The sequence below is a fragment of the Balaenoptera acutorostrata genome, chromosome 14 (genome assembly GCF_949987535.1).
Source record: "Balaenoptera acutorostrata chromosome 14, mBalAcu1.1, whole genome shotgun sequence".
Taxonomy (NCBI): Eukaryota; Metazoa; Chordata; class Mammalia; order Artiodactyla; family Balaenopteridae; genus Balaenoptera; species Balaenoptera acutorostrata.
This window is the reverse complement of record NC_080077.1, coordinates 32,283,900-32,306,709: the sequence shown is the minus strand read 5'-3', so window position 1 is coordinate 32,306,709 and position 22,810 is coordinate 32,283,900. Positions and strand designations below refer to the sequence as shown.

The 22,810-nt window shown below is 39.2% G+C and overlaps 1 protein-coding gene across 3 annotated transcripts in view; it reads left to right on the top strand.

Moving 5' to 3' along the window:
* AKAP7 (A-kinase anchoring protein 7) overlaps positions 1-22,810 on the top strand; it is a 141,315-nt gene that overhangs the window by 46,013 nt on the left and 72,492 nt on the right. For all 3 annotated transcript variants that reach the window (XM_007190859.2, XM_007190860.2, XM_057528276.1), the window contains exon 6: positions 15,931-16,043. In XM_007190859.2, coding sequence (XP_007190921.2) covers positions 15,931-16,043 — 113 coding nt within the window. The remainder of the gene's footprint in view (positions 1-15,930; positions 16,044-22,810) is intronic.

The following is a 22,810-nucleotide window of genomic DNA, read 5'->3' as shown; positions in this document are numbered from 1 at the left end:
TGGGTCTTATGGTAGTTCTATTTTTAGTTTCTTGAGGAACCTCCATACTGTTCTCCATAGTGGTTGTATCAATTTACATTCCCACTAACAGCGCAACAGGGTTCCCTTTTCTCCATACCCTCTCCAGCATTTATTGTTTGTAAATTTTTTGATGATGGCCATTCTGACCGGTGTGAGGTGATACCTCATTGTGGTTTTAATTTGCATTTCTCTAATGATTAATGATGTTGAGCATCCTTTCATGTGTTTGTTGGCAATCTGTATATCTTCTTTGGAGAAATGTCTACTTAGATCTTCTGCCCATTTTTGGATTGGGTTCTTTGTTTTGTTGATATTGAGCTGTATGAGCTGCCTGTATATTTTGGAGATTAATCCTTTGTCAGTTGCTTCATTTGCAAATATTTTCTCCCATTCTGAGGGTTGTCTTTTCGTCTTGTTTATGGTTTCCTTTGCTGTGCAAAAGCTTTTAAGTTTCATTAGGTCCCATTTGTTTATTTTTGTTTTTATTTCCATTTCTCTAGATGGTGGGTCCAAAAGGATCTTGCTGTGATTTATGTCATAGAGTGTTCTGCCTATGTTTTCCATTAAGAGTTTTATAGTGTCTGGGCTTACTTTTAGGTCTTTAATCCATTTTGAGTTCATTTTTGTGTATGGTGTTAGGGAGTGTTCTAATTTCATTCTTTTACATGTAGCTGTCCAGTTTTCCCAGCACCACTTATTGAAGAGTCTGTCTTTCCTCCATTGTATATTCTTGCCTCCTTTATCAACGATAAGGTGACCATATGTGTGTTGGTTTATCTCTGGTCTTTCTATCCTGTTCCATTTATCTATATTTCTGTTTTTGTGCCAGTACCGTACTGTCTTGATTACTGTAGCTTTGTAGTATAGTCTGAAGTCAGGGAGCCTGATTCCTCCAGCTCTGTTTTTCTTTCTCAAGATTGCTTTGGCTATTCGTGGTCCTTTGTGTTTCCATACAAATTGTGAATTGTTTTTTTCTAGTTCTGTGAAAAATGCCATTGGTAGTTTGATAGGAATTGCATTGAATCTGTAGATTGCTTTGGGTAGTATAGTCATTTTCACAATGTTGATTCTTCCAGTCCAAGAACATGGTATATCTCTCCATCTGTTTGTATCATCTTTAATTTCTTTCATCAGTGTCTTATAGTTTTCTGCATACAGGTCTTTTGTCTCCTTAGGTAGGTTTATTCCTAGGTATTTTATTCTTTTTGTTGCAGTGGTAAATGGGAGTGTTTCCTTAATTTCTCTTTCAGATTTTTCATCATTAGTGTATGCAAGAGATTTCTGTGCATTAATTTTATATCCTGCTACTTTACCAAATTCATTGATTAGCTCTAGTAGTTTTCTGGTAGTATCTTTGGGATTCTCTATGTATAGTATCATGTCATCTGCAAACAGTGACAGTTTTACTTCTTCTTTGCTGATTTGGATTCCTTTTATTTCTTTTTCTTCTCTGATTGCTGTGGCTAAAACTTCCAAAACTATGTTGAATAATAGTGGTGAGAGTGGGCAACCTTGTCTTGTTCCTGATCTTAGTGGAAGTGGTTTCAGTTTTTCACCATTGAGAACGATGTTGGCTGTGGGTTTGTCATATATGGCCTTTATTATGTTGAGGTAAGTTCCCTCTATGCCTACTTTCTGGAGAGTTTTTATCATAAATAGGTGTTGCATTTTGTCAAAAGCTTTTCTGCATCTATTGAGATTATCATATGGTTTTTCTCCTTCAATTTGTTAATATGGTTTATCACATTGATTGATTTACGTATATTGAAGAATCCTTGCATTCCTGGGATAAACCCCACTTGATCATGGTGTATTATCCTTTTAATGAGCTCTTGGATTCTGTTTGCTAGTATTTTGTTGAGGATTTTTGCATCTATGTTCATCAGTGATACTGGTCTGTAGTTTTCTTTTTTTGAGACATCTTTGTCTGGTTTTGGTATCAGGGTGATGGTGACCTTGTAGAGTGAGTTAGGGAGTGTTCCTCCCTCTGCTGTATTTTGGAAGAGTTTGAGAAGGATAGGTGTTAGCTCTTCTCTAAATGTTTGATAGAATTAGCCTGTGAAGCCATCTGGTCCTGGGCTTTTGTTTTTTGGAAGATTTTTAATCACAGTTTCAATTTCAGTGCTTGTGATTGGTCTGTTTATATTTTCTGTTTCTTCCAAGTTCAGTCTCAGGAGGTTGTGCTTTTCTAAGAATTTGTCCATTTCTTCCAAGTTGTGCATTTTATTGGCATAGAGTTGCTTGTTGTAATCTCTCATGATCCTTTGTATTTCTACAGTGTCATTTGTTACTTCTCCTTTTTCATTTCTAGTTCTATTGATTTGAGTCTTCTCCCTTTTTTTCTTGATGAGTCTGGCTAAAGGTTTATCAATTTTGTTTATCTTCTCTAAGAACCAGCTTTTAGTTTTATTGATCTTTGCTATTGTTTCCTTCATTTCTTTTTTTTATTTAACTTATTTATTTTTGGCTGCATGGGATCTTCGTTGCTGTGCGCGGGCTTTCTCTAGCTGTGGTGAGCGGGGTCTACTCCTTGTTGCGGTGCATGGGCTTCTCCTGGCAGTGGCTTCTCTTGTTGTGGAGCACGGAGTGTAGGCACGTGGGCTCCAGTAGTTGTGGCGCCCGGGCTCAGTAGTCGTGGCTCACAGGCTCTAGAGCACAGGCTCAGTAGTTATGGCGCATGGGCTTAGTTGCTCCGCGGCATGTGGGATCTTCCTGACCAGGGCTCAAACCCATGTCCTCTGCATTGTCAGGCGGATTCTTAAACACTGTGCCACCAGGGAAGTCCCTCCTTCATTTCTTTTTCATTTGTTTCTGATCTGATCTTTATGATTTCTTTCCTCCTGCTAACTTTGGGTTTTTTTTGTTCTTCTTTCTCTAATTGCTTTAGATGTAAGATTAGGTTGTTTACTTGAGATGTTTCTTGTTTCTTGAGGTAGGATTGTATTGCTGTAAACTTCCCTCTTAGAACTGCTTTTGCTGTATCCCATAGGTTTTGGGTCGTCGTGTTTTCATTGTCATTTGTTTCTAGGTATTTTTTGATTTCCTCTTTGATTTCTTCAGTGATCTCTTGGTTGTTTAGTACTGTATTTTTTAGCTTCCATGTGTTTGTATTTTTTACAGATTTTTCCTGTAATTGATATCTAGTCTCATAGCCTCGTGGTTGGAAAAGGTACTTGATATGATTTCAGTTTTCTTAAATTAACCAAGGCTTGATTTGTGACCCAAGATATGATCTATCCTGGAGAAGGTTCCATGAGCACTTGAGAAGAAAGTATATTCTGTTGCTTTTGGATGGGATATCCTATAAATATCAGTTAAGTCCATCTTGTTTCATGTGTCATTTAAAGCTTGTGTTTCCTTATTTATTTTTCATTTTGGATGATCTGTCCATTGGTGAAAGTGGGGTGTTAAAGTCCCCTACTATGATTGTGTTACTGTCGATTTCCCCTTTTATGGCTGTCAGCATTTTCCTTATGTATTGAGGTGCTCCTATGTTGGGTGCCTAAATATTTACAATTGTTATACCTTCTTCTTGGATGGATCCCTTGATCATTATATAGTGTCCTTCTTTGTCTCTTGTAATAGTCTTTATTTTAAAGTCTATTTTGTCTGATATGAGAATTGCTACTCCAGCTTTCTTTTGATTTCCATTTGCATGGAGTATCTTTTTCCATCCCCTCACTTTCAGTCTGTATGTGTGCCTAGGTCTGAAGTGGGTCTCTTGTAGACAGCATATATATGGGTCTTGTTTTAGTATCCATTCAACCAGTCTATGTCTTTTGGTTGGAGCATTTAATCCGTTTACATTTAAGGTAGTTATTGATATGTGTGTTCCTATTACCATTTTTTAATTGGTTTGGGTTTGTTATTGTAGGTCTTTTCCTTCTCTTGTGTTTCCTGCCTAGATAAGTTCCTTTAGGATTTGTTGTAAAGTTGGTTTGCTGGTGCTGGATTCTCTTAGCTTTTGCTTATCTGTAAAGATTTTAATTTCTCCATCGAATCTGAATGAGATCCTTGCTGAGTAGAGTAATCTTGGTTGTAGGTTTTTCCCTTTCATCACTTTAAATTTGTCCTGCCAGTCCCTTCTGGCTTGCAGAGTTTCTGCTGAAAGATCAACTGTTAACCTTATGGGGATTCCCTTGTATGTTAGTTGTTGCTTTTCCTTTGCTGCTTTTAATATTGTTTCTTTGTATTTAATTTTTGATAGTTTGATTAATATGTGTCTTGGCATGTTTCTCCTTGAATTTATCCTGTATGGGACTCTCTGTGCTTCCTGGACTTGATTGACTATTTCCTTTCCCATGTTAGGGAAGTTTTCAACTATAATCTCTTCAAATATTTTCTCAGTCCCTTTTTGTTCTCTTCTTCTGGGACCCCTATTACTCGAATGTTGGTGCATTTAATGTTGTCCCCGAGGTCTCTGAGACTGTCCTCAATTCTTTTCATTTTTTTTTCTTTATTCTGCTCTGCAGTGGTTATTTCCACTATTTTATCCTCCAGGTCACTTATCCGTTCTTCTGCCTCCGTTATTCTGCTATTCATTCCTTCTAGAGAGTTTTTAATTTCATTTATTGTGTTGTTCCTCATTGTTTGTTTGCTCTTCTTCTAGGTCCTTGTTAAACGTTTCTTGTATTTCCTCCATTCTATTTTTAAGATTTTGGATCATCTTTACTATCATTACTCTGAATTCTTTTTCAGGTAGACTATTTCCTATTCATTTGTTTGGTCTGGTGGGATTTACCTTGCTCCTTCATCTGCTGTGTATTTCTCTCTCTTCTCATTTTGCTTATCTTACTGTGTTTGGGGTCTCCTTTTCGCAAGCTGCAGGTTCGTAGTTCCCTTTGTTTTAGGTGTCTACCCCCAGTGGGTAAGTTTGGTTCAGTGGCTTGTGTAGGCTTCCTGGTGGAGGGGACTAGTGCCTGTGTTCTAGTGGATGAGTCTGGATCTTGTCTTTCTGGTGGGCAGGACCATGTCCGGTGTTGTGTTTTGGGGTGTCTGTGAACTTATTATGATTTTAGGCAGCCTCTCTGCTAATGGGTGGGGTTGTGTTCCTGTCTTGCTAGTTGTTTGGCATAGGGTGTCCAGCAGTGTAGCTTGCTGGTTGTTGAGTGGAGATGGGTCTTAGCATTGAGATGGAGAACCCTGAGAGGGCTTTTGCCATTTGATATTACGTGGGGCCAGGAGGTCTCTCGTGGACCAGTGTCCTGAACTCTCCTCTCCCGCCTCGGAGGCTCAGGCCTGACACTCTGCTGGAGCACCAAGACTCTGTCAGCCACCCAGAAAAGCTAGAAGCTGCTGAGGTTGTATAGAATATTCCTTGCAGCTCCTTTCTTTCGGAAGCCTTTTGATCTGCACTCTACTTCTCCCTCCTTCTCTGCTGTCTTCTTACAAATAACCTGGACTTTCCATCAGGGATGTTGAAGAGAAGACACATGGATCTACGTAGATCTCAGCAACCTCAGCATATGATTTTCTTTCTTTCCTTGGCAGAGAATTTTCATCTTTTCACTTCAGGGAAGCACTTTACGGCTTCTCTTTGGCATATCTGAATTGCCAGTGTCACTACTCTGGCACTTTGAGGCCATTCTTAAGTAAAATCAGGGTCACTTGAACATAAGCACTGCAATGTCGTGAGGCGTGAAGTGACAAACCTGTGTTCTTTTTTTAAACAGTTAGTATTATTTATCATAATGTATGTGTGATATACAGTCTACATAAAGAAGAATATTAAGTACAGAATAAATGCCCAATTAAGAAATGTTAGCTACCATTATCGTTGTCATGAAATAGTCTCCAAAAGCATTACTTTTACTGGTTGTATAATATTCTATTGCATTATAATTTATTTTACTATTCCCCTCTTGTTAGATTTTTTTTAAAATTGAGCTATAATTGATTTATAACATTATATTTGTTTCTGGTGTTCAACATAATGATTTGATATTTGTATATACTGCAAAGTGATCACCACAATAAGTCTAGTTAACATCCATCAGCACATATAGTTACAAAATTTTTTTTCTTGTGATGAGAATGTTTAAGATTTACTCTTTTAACAGCCTTCAAATATGCAAGACAGTATTATTAAGTATGGGCACCATGCTGTACATTACATCCCCAGGACTTATTTTTTTAATAAGTGGCAGTTTGCACCTTTTGACCTCCTTCACCCATCTTGCAACTCCCACTAGATCCTGTGTTCGTAAGCACTATGCTGGTCTGTTACAGTGTAAATGAACAACGGGACTCCTAACCGGTTTCCGGGAGCACCCCCTCTACCTTCCTGCCTAAGCTGAAGCCCAGCTCCAGTCTGAGATCATAGCTTCCTCGCTGCACCAAATGCCTCGCACCACGGGACCCAGAAATGTCACCCACTTTCTCTTAGTTCTTTCTTGCTTTGTCCCTGTTTTGTCCTCACACAAAAACCTTTTTTTTATTGGTGGCTTATGGTGTCAGGTTTTGTTACCCTCTACCTCTCCTTTCTGCTGTTGTCTGAATATTTCCTCTTGGGCATTGAGGGCTTTGTTTGCTGTCTTGCTGCAGCACTGTGAGCACAGCCATCCAACCATCCTGGCTCACAGTGAGCTGTGGGGTCAGTCAGAGCTGATTGCCGGCCTGCTCCCTGACCCACAGCACAGCCTGTGACCAGCTGAGTGACTTTAAGCAGTCTATCTAATTCCTTACTTAATTTCCTTATTTGTAAAAGGAACATAATAGAAACTATTCTCAAAACAAAATGAGATAATATACATGAAATGCTTTGGTATAGTGTTTGGCACATGTACAGTGTTAAATAGATGGTAGCTATTATCATTAGTAATAATAATAATAGTAATAATAATAATAATTACACCCCCCCCCGACTACTACCATTACAACTGTTACTTTTCTTGAAATCCCTTGACTTCTTTGACAGTAGCCTCCTATAGTCCGCTCCAGCAGTTTGTAAGCGTAGTGAAATCTGCCAGAACGACTCTGAGACCTTAAGTTGGCTATAGCTGTCTATCACAACTTTCCAGACTCCTTGCTATGGCCCATGGTATCCTTGTGTTCTGGTCTCCTGTCTTACCCTGCTTCTCTCTTCTCCCTCAGTATGCTCCAGTTACACTGCTTCTTTTCAGGTATGGGAAAGAATTGAATAAATACAAAAAATAAAAAGTTAAAAATAGATAAAATTGTATTACTTAGGATTACAAAAGTATTGTCTCTTTATTATTCATTTTGATGTTCTTTTATACAGCAAAGTCTCCTTGTGTTTAAAATATACATTAAGAAATTGTTCTTCAGACAATTTGCTTCTTTAAATATGAGGTGAATTATATTATTTAGGGAGCATTCTTAGATGACTTTTGAAGGATATCTGATGTATTTGCTATGTGCTTTTCTATTTAGTGCTTGAAAGAATGTCTTTGGTACTAGGAGGAATTGAACAATTTCTTAAAATATTCATAAGCTTCTCTTCCAGAACATGAGTTAACATAGATGAAAAATGACATGTGGTTTTCACACTAGCAAGAATTTTTCTGATCTCAAGAATGATATTTCTATAACCATTACCCAGTATTCTGGCTAAGCAATAGATTATACTTATAGAGTATATTAGGAATATAGAGTCAATCCTAAGAAATACTTTCCCAAATGAAGGTGACATTTGTTCCCCATATTTCTATGTACCCAGAGAATATACTCTGCTAGAAAAACACAGTAATAAAAATGAAATGTGCTTTGTGACAAATATTATTTAAACCGGTATTGTGGATAGATATCCATCATCAAAGAGTTCAGGCCCAGTGAATAATGAGAACTGTTGGATCAAAATTTGATGTAACTGAAGTCAGTAAATCAGAAAATGTTGTTTCTTTAGAATCAATTTATAATAATATTGATATAGCAAATAAAATAATATGTAAAAACAAATGTAGAGAGTAATGAACAATACAAATGCCTACTATTTTGATTTATGTTAACAAAGCTCCTTTCCTTATATCTCTTGTATTTTCTGATAATTGTAAACATTGTCTTTCTCCTTCTTGGGCTAAAATCTGTCCCATGAGACTATAAACTCCATAAAAGCAGGGACATGTTTGCTGTCTTCAGGACATATTGTGCCTGGCACATAGGAGAACTGCTCAGTAAATAACTTAACAAATGAATTTTACCTTTGACACTTTCTAGCCATTTCTATTTTGAGGGTTGGTGTGAACACGTTGCTAAGTTGCCATCCGAAGCTCTTCTACGTGATAATTCTTCAAATACTTGAACACTTAGAAAGTATGCCCTAATCTCTTTAGTCAAATTTTAGGAATTTAGTAAGTTAGTCCATTATGGTATATGTTAAACCATCAGACATTACCAATATTTGACTGTTTTTGAGCAATAAAAATGACAGTTTTATAATATTCAGCTTAATGTTTTGATATTAGGTGTGTTTAAAACAGTTGAGAATATGCCGAAATAAAGAAGTTTAAAGCTGGGTCATGACAGGGTAGTTAAGAAAAGATATACCTGTTTGTGATTATGTGAACTAAAAGGTGATAAGTTAATTGTAACAGTACAGGCAGACTTCGTTTTATTGCTCTTTGCTTTACTGTGTTTGACAGATACTGCTTTTTTTTTTTTTTTTTAAACAAATTGAAGGTAACCCTACATAGAGCAAGTCTATCAGTGACATTTTTCTAAGAACATTTGCTCACTTAGTGTCTCTGTGTCACATTTTGGTAATTCTTGCAATATTTCAAACTTTTCCGTGATTATTATATTTGTCACGGTGATCTGTGGTCAGTGATCTTCGGGGCGCCATGAACCGCGCACATATAAGACAGCCAACTTAATAAATGTGTGTCTTCTGACTGCTCCACTGACTGTCCGTTTCCCCATCTCTCGCCCACTCTTTGGGCCTCTCTGTTCCTTGAGACACAGTGTTACTGAAATTAGGCCAATTAATAACCCTACAATGGCCTCTAAGCGTTCAAGTGAAAGGAAGAATTCATCAATGCGGCAAACTTCACTGGTGTCTTATTTTAAGAAACTGCCGCAGCCATCCCAGCCCTCAGCACCCACCACCCTGATCTGTCAGCCGCCATTGACATTGAGGCAAGACTGCCTACCAGCAAAAAATTAGTATTCACTGAAGACTCAGATGATGGTTAGAATTTTTTAGCAATAAAGTACATTGTTTTTTAGTTGTAGTGCTATTGCACATTGAATAGACTACAGTATAGTGTAAATATAACTTTTTTATGTCCCCCCTAAATTTGTGTGACTTGCTTTATCGTGATATTCTGCTTTATTGTGGTGGTCTGGAACTGAACCCTCAGAATCTCTGAGGCGTGACCGTAATTGTTACGAATACAGTCTTCTTTAAACATGCACATGCTAAATTGTTGTCTTTTTGTTTAGGTTGCCTAGTATCTAAACTCTTCCCCACTATCTCTCATGTCAGAAATGTGCTTTCACAGATTTTTCTTGTTGGTGTTACATGATCTTGCTTTGGCCCAGACTTTGAGTCAGAAGCTAGCAACCTGAGCTAAAAAGGACTGTGCAGAATCCATCGGGGGGATAGGTTGTGTCGTCAGTGTCTAAGGCAGGTGACAGAGTTCTTGCCCTTCGTGTGTGCACATGGCTTCAGTAGTGCCGGCTGGGAGAGGTGGCGGCATCCCTGGACCTGTTATCCACTGTAATGTTGGACATCTTGGCTTCCTAGCCTTCCAGCCTGCAACTCTAGTCCTCTCAGTGTTATTATATAAATTCCTTTCCTGCTTAACTCAGCCAAAGTTGTCATCTGTTGCTTACAACTAAGAACTAGTGTTTTCTTGGTATTTTAATGGTCTATTGCTTAACCTTTTTTATTACCGTAGAAGAGAGAGGAAAAATCATATGGTGGCAGTGACTCACAGTGAAGGGTTTTAGGACATGCCCCAAATTTACAAACCGATCAAAACATCACATTTAGCACATACTAGCACTTGGTAGATATTACAGAAGTAAAATAACAAAGGAAGATTTTTGAAAATGTGGTGGGATACTATTTTGAGATACCGGGTTTTTATCTGTGTGTTTCTTGTATCCCTTCTTTAATGCCTAGCCCCCTCCAAGCAGTGGCACCTCAGTGCTCAGAAGAGAGAGAATACAGCAGAAAAAATAGAGAAAGGGTTTTGGGGTTTCAACAGCAAAGGATAATGGTGTTTTTCCTGCCCTGATGCTAGAGAAGATTCCCTAGTTTGGGTGAAGGAGAGAGTCAGAGGCTAAGCTGGAGTGTGAATTCTTCCCCCTCCATCATCCCATGAACGAAGCAACAGAAACACCCTAAGTCTGAGAGCAGAAGTGACCTGTGCTCTGTTTCTGAGACGTGTCCATAGAGGTAGCAAAGCCAGAGTGGCAGTGGAGGTGAAGAGAGGATGGTCTTGTGTGATGGATGGCTGTATAGTATTCTCACCAGTTCCACCTTTGCACTGGGGAACTCTGCTTTTTCTGTGTGCTCAAGAGTAGTGGAAGGGTGGTAAGGGGCCTCAGCTCCATTGAGTTTATGAGTTTGTGAGCAATAGAATGAAATCCTGTGTACCTGCGAGGGCACAGAAATTACAGAGAGTCATTGTATAGGGGAACAAGGGAGGATACAGCTTCAAAAGCCAAGTCTGGTACATGTCTCAGGAGATGCCAGATGGTGACCCAAGACCCCAGTGCTCCCCTCCCCCCCCCCGTCTTAAACACTGTGACACTCCATTTAGCTGTCTTTCCTTCAACTAATACATTTCCAGGGAAAGAGAGGAGCACTTTCGGTCTCCTGAGACTCAATTGCTCCCACCAGGAAGACATGTATATTTCAGTTGAAATATAGATGAGTAAAGAAAGTTACTATCATACATAAATTTCCCTTGCTTAAAACCCTCAGAATTTCCCACCATACTTAGAATACAATCCAAAGGTTTTGCCATGCCTCGTAAGGCCCCTGCCCACTTCTCTAAACCCCTTTCCTACCTCTTCCCCGATCCCCCACACATCCTGTTCCAGTTGTCCTACCCTTTTTACTGCTTTTGGACCTACTAACCACTTTTCACCATGGAAGCTGTTCCTTCTGCCATGAGCACCCTCGCTGCAGATACACACGTGATTCTCTTCTAGACCTCATCCAGGTGGCTTCTCAAATGTCTCATCTTCAGAGCAGGATTCCCAGACCACCTTCTCTGAAATAACAACCGCTTTTCTTCCACATCACTTTGTATACCCCTGCTGCTTTATTTTTCTTTGTATCACTTGTGGATACCCGGCATTGTGTATTTATTTGTTTGTGGCACCCAATATATTTGGATGCTCCCTGAGGGCTGGGGATTTATTTTGTCCATTGTATCCCCGGCACCCAGAACAGTACCTGGTGTATCTTTTATTTTTAAGGACAAATTTCCTTGAAACATTAGATAATCTTTCAGTAGGCTCATGGTTTTAATTGTTAGAAAAATTAGGACATATTTAGCATTGATGAGAATTAGCTGAACTTAAAAGGGACAGTTTCTCACTGAATATTTATTTATTTATTTATTTATCTTTATTGGAGGATAATTGCTTCACAATGTTGTGTTAGTTTCTGTTGTACAACAAAGTGAATCAGCTATAAGTATACATTTATACATATATCCCCACATTGCCTCCCTCTTGAGCCTCCCTCCCACCCTCCCTATCCCACCTCTCTAGGTCATCACAGAGCACCGAGCCGATCTCCCTGTGCTATGCAGCTGCTTCCCACTAGCTATCGATTTTACGTTTGGTAGTGTACATAGGTCCATGTCACTCTCTCACTTTGTCCCAGCTTACCCTTCCCCGTTTGTGTTCTCAAGTCCCTTCTCCACGTCTGTGTCTTTATTCCTGCCCTGCCACTAGGTTCATCAGTGCCGTTTTTTTAGATTCTGTATATGTGCATTAGCATACGGTATTTGTTTTTCTCTTTCTGACTTACTTCACTCTGTATGACAGACTCTAGGTCCATCCACCTCATTACAAATAACTCAGTTTCATTCCTTTTTATGGCCGAATAATATTCCATTGTATATATGTGCCACCTCTTCTTTATCCATTCATCTTTCGATGGACATTTAAGTTGCTTCCATGTCCTGGCAATTGTAAACAGTGCTGCAGTGAACATTGTGGTACATGTCTCTTTTTGAATTATGGTTTTCTCAGGGTATATGCCCAGTAGTGGGATTGCTGGGTCATATGGTAGTTCTATTTTTAGTTTTTTAAGGAACCTCCATACTGTTCTCCATAGTGGCTGTATCAATTTACATTCCCACCAACAGTGCAGGAGGGTTCCCTTTTCTCTACACCCTCTCCAGCATTTATTGTTCGTAGATTTTTTGATGATGGCCATTCTGACCAGTGTGAGGTGATACCTCATGGTAGTTTTGATTTGTATTTCTCTAATGATTCATCACTGAATATTTAGATTGAATGTGGGGACTGCCCTGGTGGTCCAGCTGTTAGAACTCTGTGCTCCCAATGCAGGGGGCCCGGGTTTGATCCCACATGCTGCAACTAAGAGCCTGCATGCTGCAACTAAAAGATACCGCGTGCTGCAACTAAAGATCCTGAATGCCACAACTAAGACCCAGCACAGCCAAATAAATAAATAAATAAAAATAGATTGAATATAGTCTTATTTGAGATTCAAAGGTATATTCTGTGTACTATATTTTACCAGTTTCTAGGTTTTTTTGGGGACATTATTGGTGGAATTATTGCTACTGAAGGGACCCTATATAAGTTTTTTGATCATTGCTTTTCAAACTTTCTTTTTGGTAAGTATTGGAATCCTTTAAAAAAATGAAATGGTACTCAGAAGCTCAATGTGTAAAACAGGGGAACTTCTCTGACTGAAACCGATGTGTGTGAGCATGGTGGAAGGTGGCAGAATCCCCTGCCTTCCCCTTCCTCATTGAGTTGTTGAGGCAGCTTCTGTGCCCTTCCTTACTCCCAGGCTTCAAGCTGGGGTTTCAGCCAGCTTGAAGATGACAAGCGTAGAAGTTAGGGCACGTGGATCACAATTCCTACTTAACTGCTAACAAGGAGTGTGACCTTGAACATCTTATGTTTCAGTTTTCTTATCTTTAAAATTGACTTATGTATTAGCCCTGATTTTAAGATAAAAAGACCAAACAAAAAGTTGTTTACCAAAGGTCTTTGAAAGGGATGGATTTTTCACATGTGTGGCAAAGGAATCTCTCCTATTTGTGCATTCTACTATGATGCTTGTGCACTCATAGCAATGTTATATTGCTAATGTATTGTCAGTTTGTTATTGTGCTTCTTATTTTTAAATCTTTTATTCAAAAGTAATACATGCTCATTGTAATCATTCATACAACATAAATATGTATAAAGAAAACATTACTATTCTCTTTTGCCTCTATTCAATCTCAACCTCCATTCTAAGGTATTCTATACTATTTTTCTATGCTAATAAAAACATAAATATTTAGCATTTATTTTCTTTCTTTCTCTCTCTTTTAAACCATGAAATCATGTTATGGATATAGTAACCATGCAACTTGCCTGTTTTTGCTTAATAGATATCATGGATGTCTTTTCAGGTCAATATATGTAGCTCTAATTCATTCTTTTCATTATGATAGTTCTTAGTATGGCCCTATGGTAATTTAACAACCATTTCTTTATTGATGAAGGTTATTTCCAGTTTGTGATAATTCAAACAATGCTAAGTATCTTCTATATAGAATCTTATGTATTGGTACTTTTATTTATTTTTGTGTATTTTCCTAATATTGGAATTGCTGGTTCAAAATGCTTGTGCAGCTTAAATTTCAATAGTTACCTGCCCATATTATTTTCCATTGTGGTTGTGGTAGCTCTCATTCCCTAACAGCCATTAGTTCTTCAAGTATCTTCTCTATCTCTTTCTCTCTTGCCTCTTTTTCATGGACTCCACTTACACATATATTTGGCAACCTAAGTTGCCTCACAGCTTACTGATGTTCTGTTCCTTTTTTTTTTCTTATTTCCTTTTCTTCTCTGTTTTATTTTGGGTGTTTTTTTAAAAAAATTTATTTATTTATTTATTTATTTATTTATTTTTCGCTGTGTTGGGTCTTTGTTTCTGTGCGAGGGCTTTCTCTAGCTGCGGCAAGTGTGGGCCACTCTTCATCGCGGTGCGCGGGCCTTTCACTGTCGCGGCCTCTCTTGTTGCGGGGCGCAGGCTCAGTAATTGTGGCTCACAGGCCCAGTTGCTCCACGGCATGTGGGATTTTCCCAGACCAGGGCTCGAACCCGTGTCCTCTGCATTGGCAGGCAGATTCTCAACCATTGCACCACCAGGGAAGCCCCTTGGGTGGTTTTTATTGTTATGTCTTCAAGTTCACTAATTTTTTGTTCTGCAGTGTCTAATCTGTTCTTAATTCTGTCCAATTTATTTTTCTCAGACCTTGCAGTTTTAATCTCTATAAATTTAATTTGGGTCTTTTTTTTTTATAGTTTGCATGTCTGAACTTAACTTTCTGAACAGAAAGAATACAGTTATAATAACTACTTTGAAGCCCTTATTTGCTAATTCTAACATCTTTGTTAGTTCTGGGTCACTTTTGATGAATTAAGTTATCTTCTCATTGTGGCTCATATTTTCCTGTTTATTTATATGCCTGGTCATTTTTGATTAGATATCAGGCATTATAAAATTTACCTTGTTGGGTGTTGGATAATTTGTTTTACTATAATTATTCTTGGGCTTGGTTCTGGGACATAATTAAATTACTTGGAAACAGGTTTTTCCTTTGGCATCTTGCTTCTAAGATTTGTTAGGTGGGACTAGAGCAGTACCAGGCCAGAGCTAATTTTTCCTCTCCACTGAGGCAAGACCCTTAGATTACTCTGCCCAGTGTCCCATGAATCTTGAGGTTTTCCAGTCTGGCTGATGGGAACAGACAGAATTCCTAACCCTGGGTGACAGCTGGGCATGTTCTCCCTAATCCTTTGGAGTGTTTTCCAGCCTCTGGTAGTTTGCTCACACACACGTGCTGGTCAGTGGCTTAGCTGAATCCACTAGGGGGACCCTTTGCAGATCTCTGCAGTTTCCTCTCTGCAGGACTCACTTCTCTGGCACTCTGTCCCATGAGCTCCAGGTGCCTTGGTCTTCCTACTCTCTTCTCTTTTTTCTGAACCTAGTGTGATGACTGGGCTCCGTCTGGGTTTCTCTTCCTTGAGCAGAGACCTAGACACCCAAGGACGTAAGCTGGACAATTGTAGGGCTTACCTTGTCTGTTTCTCATCTCTGAGGGATCACCAACCTTCATTGCCTGGTGTACAGTGTCTCGCAAACCATTGTTTCGTATACTTTGTCCTTTTTTTTGGTTGTTTTAGATGGGAGGGTAAATCCGATTCCTGTTATTCTATCTTGGTTAGAAGCAGAAGTTTTAGATATGAGGGTTTACAGATAAGCTAGTCCTTTTTTATACATATGGACACCACTGGGATATTGTGTGAAATCTGCATCATATCAGCCAAGAGTTATTTTATTTATTAAATGTTTCCTTGTCAAATTGTGGCTATTGTGTGCTTTACCGAAAGTTTGACATCACTGCAGATTTAACTGTTGTAATGTGTTTGTTATCATACATATTGTGTTTTTTTCCTCTCTTAAAAAAAATCTCAAACCGGTTTATAATCTTCCTTATAAGATAATTTGTTATCCTTTGAAATGCCATTTTTATGATTAAAGACAGCTATGTGTTACAGTAACATTTTTAAAAAATTTTAATTTTATTGGAGAATAGTTGATTTACAATGTTGTGTTAGTTTCAGGTGTACAGCAAAGTGATTCAGTTATACATATATCCACTCTTTTTTAGATTCTTGTCTCATATGGTTATCATACGGTAGCATTTTTGTGCTTCTTTTTATTTTCTTCAGATGCTGCAAAAAGGACATTTCAAGAAAAAGGTATCTTGGCAGGAGAAAGCAGAACTTTTAAGCCTCATTTGACCTTCATGAAATTGTCCAAAGCACCATGGCTCCGGAAGAAGGTCAGTGGACATTTTTCCTATAAGCCCTGTTTTGCCAGCCACACCAGCCCTGAGCATGGTTGGGGCATGAGGGGCATTTGTAGTGCTTTTCGGCACCCCTGCCACTATTGCTCCTGGAATTCCAAGTCAGTCTGGTTCCGATTCCCAAGGATGCTGAGTTGGCTCAGGAGCCTCCATGGAGGCCATGGCAGCTGTCCCCTCCTTTGCCACCGTGGCTGTTAGCCTCACACTCTGACCATCACTTACTGTTGCTTCCTCTGTTGCCACATCTGCTTCATCCCTTGAAAAGCCTTGGGGGCGGTGCCAGAGTTGTATTTCTCTGCGTTCTTTGCTTCTGGTTGTTTGCAGCCTGCTGCGCTCAAAGCTTTCTGCACTGGCCTGCATACACTGGTGCTGCTTCCTGAAGCTGTGTTCTTCAAGGTGGGACAAGCTCCGCCCCCCCCCGCCCCCCTCCCCTTTACATAGCTCTTTCATGGTTTCCAAAAAGCCACCTTGCTCTTTCAGCAGTTGTCTCCATTGAGGGTGTGGAACCAAGTGTTCCAGGGACTGGGTAAGAGGGTAACAGAAGGGCTCCCCACTCCCCAGCTCAGTACTTAAAAGTACTTCTCCCTGAGAATGGTCAGCAGTACCACAGCCAGGGGACATGTCTTTTGACTTCCCCTATCTCAGGGTGACTTTCTGCCTTCCTAGGCCACTGCCTCCTCTCTCAGAGGTTGGAGTGACTTTGGACTTTTCTCTGGAGTCACGAGCAGTTCGCTTGGAATCCTAAGGGCACCCTTCCTTTTTTTTCCCATTTCAGCCTAGGGAGGTTCTCATGCAAATTAAGACATCTGCTGACCTGCCCTGATGTACCAGAGTTTTGGAGATGGGCATGCAGATTAGTATTCGTTCCTGCTCTCCATGACCCTTTGCTGCAGTTAAGACTGATTTGCAGCTCTATAAATGAAGGTCATGTTTATTAGTAAGTAGATCTTTTTTCTAAATTCAACAGTTTGTATTTAATGTCTCTGTGCTCAGAAAGTCTTTTTGGTCCTGTAAAAACATGTGTTTGGGTGGTCGACCATCCTGTGGTTGAGTTTTCTACAAACAATTGTAAAAAATGCCCCCGCCAATATCTTGCATGTTTTTTTTTATAGCTATGCTCAAATTAAATAATAACTATATTAGGTACCATTCCAGAATATTTAGGTAAAATTGTTTGTGTAAATCATAGATTTTGGAATTAGGAATGATAACAACTGGCAAAACCTGTAGACTGACAGTTTACTTTTTTTTACTCATTATCTTTCTTGTTTTGCTTTCAAATGGATTGTCCTCTTCCCAGTGGTATCAAACTTAATCACAGAATGACAAATCAGTGGTGAAGGTAATACCCACATTTCAAAATGTTTCTGTCTTTATAATATTAACTTTGAAATGAGAGCACCCAAGGACGTTTATCAAAGGGACGTTTAAATTAACTCTAGAATTTGTATTTCAACATTTCAGACTGCATGCATTTTAAATGATTTCTTGGCAGTTGATTTCACAGAATCTGCTCCTTTACTTTATAGAAAAGAGATCTGAGACTTAGAAGTTAAGTGACTGAAATGAGATCACATTGTCCTCAGTTGCAGAGCCCCGTCCAGAATCGCTCTTACCTCATTCTCAGTCTCATCTTCTTCCCTCCCACTTGCCAAGTCCTGTCCATCCAGTTTCATTTCTCTATGTGGGGAGCTCCTTGGTCCGAATCCTACTAATTCAACAACTGTTTATCAAGTGCCTACTATGCGTCAGACACTGAGTGCTGGGCATAGAGTGATGATCAAAATAGAAACAGTCCCTGCTTGAAGACTGTATAAAATCTAAATCAGGTTGCGTTTTGTTTTGATTAGAATGTTAATCTTTGGAAAATAAACTAAGATCTTACTGTCTTTCAGAAAGCCAAATAAGAATATTTGCCTTTAATTTGTGGAATCACTCTGTTCCTATTTACTGTTATGATGGTTAGTGGTTCTGAATGCTTAAGAAAATATGTCTTAAACTTTGGAATTCATGAGTCCCCTGGTGTACTCATTGAAGCTGCAGATTTCCGTTCTCTAAGTTCAGATCTGGAATTGGACCTAAGACCTTGGCTTTCATTCAGTAAGTGTGACGGGTTCTGATCCAGATGGTCTGAAGAGTAGTATACTTTGAGATGTACAGGCTTAAATAAATAGCCAGTATTTTCTTTTTTTTGTTTTTCATCTTTTTTGGAGTATAATTGCTTTACAGTGTTGTGTTAGTTTCTGCTGTACAGCAAAGTGAATCAGCTATATGTATACATATATCCCTATATCCCTCCCTCTTGAGCCTCCCTCCCACCCTCTCTATCCCACCCCTCTAGGTTGTCACAAAGCATCGAGCTGATCTCCCTGTGCTATGCAGAGCCAGTATTTTCTTTATGCAGCAAATCAGTGGGTCCACTGTAAAAGTTAAAACCAATATGAAAAGGTGGCATACACATCAGTAGATTTTTATTATGCTTTGTGGTTTGGAATGCAGATTATTTTAAAATATGTGACTCTTTAGTTTCTTAACTTTTTTTTACATTTCCAGCTGTCTGTTTTCCTCTTAGCACTAATTCTCTTCTGGGGTTTCATTCTGGGTCCACTCATTTACAAGGGTGAGACAGACCATTGATAAAGTCAATAGTGGAATGTATTACCAGCATTCAGTTTACTTAAGATTGATAATGAAATAAAAAGGGAGAGAGAGAGAGAGGGGTGTGGAATACTTTTTTTCACTCATATTAAGAAGTTTGTCTCATTTCAAGTACTTGTTATTTTAAAAGTTATTTTAATTACAGAAGTGCTAGATGAATATATGCTCACTGTAAAATAAATCCAAATATTGATACATACAAACCTACAGAGAGAAAGATACATTTTTTCCCCTCATCACCAATCTCCCACTCCCTTCCTCCCTATATAATTTCTCTCTCTTAGGTACCACTACTAGTATATCCTCCTGACCTTTTCCTATACACTACCAACATATATCGAAACTCTCCTTCAAATTTCTCGATATGGAACTTCCTCTGCTACAGCATGGTATTCTGGTTCCCAAGCTAGAGAACTAAGTTCTCTAACTGAGATTCTGGGAAACATAAGAGTTTTTTGGATAATTATATATTTTTCTAACACCAGGAGGCAATTAGTCAATGTGTTAATTTTACATCTTCTTAGTTTCATAAAATTCTAGTGTAATATATCACGTAAGAGAGTATTAACAATAGTTTGTTTATTTTTTTGACTGCACCGTGCGGCTTACGGGATCTTAGTTCCCTGACCAGGGATTCAACCCACGCCCTCAGCTGTGAAAGCATGGAGTCCTAACCACTGGACCACCAGGGAATTCCCTTGAAAGTAGTTTTGTGTATCGTAAAGCTATTTTGATTATCACTGTGTTTTCAAAGTTGTAGTTTTTTAAATCAAATGAATGAAGCCTCAGAGAATCTTATTAAATTGCTTTGTCTCTGAAAGAATAGCTAAAATTTATTTATTTGTATAACTTCTTTAGAGTATATTTGTTTCACATGGTTAGACTACTACTTGTTTAGGTCAGTGCTTTTTTACAGTGCATTCTTTTGGATTTATTTTTCACATTGAGTGACGTTGTATTTCTGTGATTTGAACATTGCAGAAACTGGTTGGTTAGAAGTGTGTGCTAACACTTGGTGGCAGAAGAAGACCAGTTTCAAATCAAACATGCATCTTAATGCAGATCCAGATTCGTCAAGAAATAAATGCAGTCTTTTCATGGATAGATCAGTTGTTTTTAAGCAAGAATTATTTTCTGGGCTTCTTAGATATCTTTCCTGAGTTATGACTCTTTCAAATTACTAACGTAGCACTTAAAATAAACGCTATAGGTTATTAAATTGGTTCTGGTGTTGGCTGCACAAGTCTGTGAATATGCTAAAAACCATTGAATTGTGTACTTTAAATGGGAGAATTGTATGATATATTATCTCAATAAAGTGGTTTATAAAAAAAAAGTATAGGTTATTAATCGGCACTTCCTTATAGAAGCTTTTCACAGAGTCAGACAGTGAGAGAACTTTAGAATGAAAGAAATGATCCTTGAAATTGTTCGCTCCCATTGTCACTTAGACTGGTTTGTTTTGAGTGCAGAATTCGATATGCACCTAGCAAGGGCAGAGGGGTGGTTATTGGACCATATGATGATGAGGTTGGGAGAATTAGGGATGAAGATATGTGGCAGGCATCAGTGGGAGTGGAAATGGGTAGTGGAAAAGAAGAGTGTGTGGATGAAAATTCTGTTCTGATGGTACAACTGAAAGGAAAACCCAGTCCCTGAGTTATTTGGTGATTGGATATACAGGACCAAGATTGTAATTAAAAATTGGCCAAATTCCAACTTTCTTCTACATCCTTCCCCAGCTAGGACTCTCTGCTGTCATCTTTCCTTACCTACAACCAATTATTATTTATTAATTTATCTCTCAGGTCGCACGTTTTCTCGGGATTTTGGTAACTGGCCTGGTGTAATTTGGCTGCCATGCCTGTTCCTGGGTCTGCATGGTAATGGGCCTTTATAAACCATTTGAAAACTCAGGAGTACTGACTATTCCTTCTCAAAGGAGTCTCTGTGATACATTGGAAGGAGCTTGAGTTTTCTTGTTTTATCTCTGTTGGTTAGCCCTGGACAAAACCTCATTACCTTTCTTTTTTTTTTCATAAATTTATTTATTTTTGGGTGCGTTGGGTCTTCGTTTCTGTGCGAGGGCTTTCTCTAGTTGCGGCAAGTGGGGGCCACTCTTCATCGCGGTGCGCGGGCCTCTCACTGTCGCGGCCTCTCCCGTTGCGGAGCACAGGCTCCAGACGCGCAGGCTCAGTAGTTGTGGCTCACGGGCCCAGTTGCTCTGCGGCATGTGGGATCTTCCCAGACCAGGGCTCAAACCTGTGTCACCTGTATTGGCAGGCAGATTCTCAACCACTGCGCCACCAGGGAAGCCCTCATTACCTTTCTGGACCTCTGTGCTCATAGTGAAAGCAGGAGCTTGGTCTTAATGACTTGACTCCTGGGCTCTTCTGACATGCCCTATGAGGCAAGCATTATGACCAAATAGGCCAATTTGGCTTGACATGGAGAATTCTTTTTAGAATGTAGATTAGCTTTCTTGTATGCATGGAAGGAAAATGACAGACAGGGGAAAGGTCTTCAAGTACTGGTAGGAGTATGGTGGCAATCTTGCTACCTCTCCTCCTGGAAAACCTACAGAACAGTAAAGACAATTGGGAACATATCACAGACTACATTTTTAGTGAAACTGGGAGACAGAGAAATCTGTAAATGCCAAATCATGTGCAGGTGTGGCCAGGAAGCAGCTGGGACCAGCAGGACTTGCGTGAGAAGCTACTTCCGAGTGGGAAAGGCTGTGCAGGGAGGAGCAGGCCTATTGGTGAGAGAGCTCAGAAGTCATCCGCAGATTTTCACTCCCAGTGGGTGGGTGCTCCACTGTAAGGAGGCACGGAAAATGTCAAAAGGGAGCCAGAGGGGCTGAGTCTCGGTAGGTACCACCTTCAGAAAGGGAGGGGAGTGGCTTCAGGGCGGGTATTAGAGAGGCTGAGCAGGTCACTTTCACAGGGACCCTTATTGTGAAGAAGAGCCCATCACTGTAGCAGAAGAGGCCCTGCCAGACTGCACTGCCACTGTCTTCTCTCCTTCCCTGAAAGAAGGCACTCTAGGTGCCCTTAGTATCAGCGAGCCTTTATTATTCCAGACAAAAGCTGGCCTTAGAAATATCCTTGGTACAAGATAAAGCAGATTGTTTCAGTAACCTGTTCCCAAATCTCCCAATGCCAAATGACTTAATCACAATTTTTAGTTGTTTTTGAGTCTCTTTTCATACTATCAGGTGCACTTAGATTTAAGGCTATAGTATGGAATTCTCTTTGGATTTTTCTTAGTTAAAAATCACACATTTTGCTTTAATGTGTTTTTGTTTTAAACTAAAAATTCAGTGAAATCTGCTGTGAGATGGAATTGTAATTTCTTCTGAGATTCTAGGTGCTATTAGTCAACTGTGTCATCTGTTTTGTGTCCGTGCACTATCTATAGCAACTGACTTCAGTTTTGTTTTGAATGCATTTTTCAACTTCATGCTGTTCTGTTGTCTGTTTCCATATATTGAAAACAAATAAGTATGCTTATAATTGTTTAAAAATTGGAAATATCTACAAAGGTAGACTAAATGTTCATTTGTAACCTTTCAGTAATTTATATGTCTTTGAATAGTGAAACATATAGAAAATAATAAGCAGAAAGTGAAATTAGTTTTAAGGAAGAATTCTGGGAATTGATTAATGTCAGAATACCAAAATGGCTCCTGGTTGACCCTTATTCTGTTAGAGATTTTGAAAAATTTGAAAACCCTAGAAGAAATGACACAGTCAACCTAATAATAAGTCTGTGCAAAGTGGAATGGAGATTTGAAGTAAGTATCTTCATTGACATTTCCTGAAAATTTTCTCTCAGAACATTTCTCAGGATTTTATGTGAGGTAAGGATTCTGTGATCAAATGCGTGCTAGCAGTGATGGGTTAAATAAAGTTAATCTGGGTCTTTATTTCAGGACTTCTTAGGATCTCTGAAATGTGAATGTTTAGTGTGAATCTTAAGAGCTTACAGCAACAAAGGTTTAGTTTTTGCCTCTGGACACGGGTCATCTGTGGCTCTGGTCCATGTTGTCTTTATTCAGGGTTTTGGCCGAGCAGCTTCTG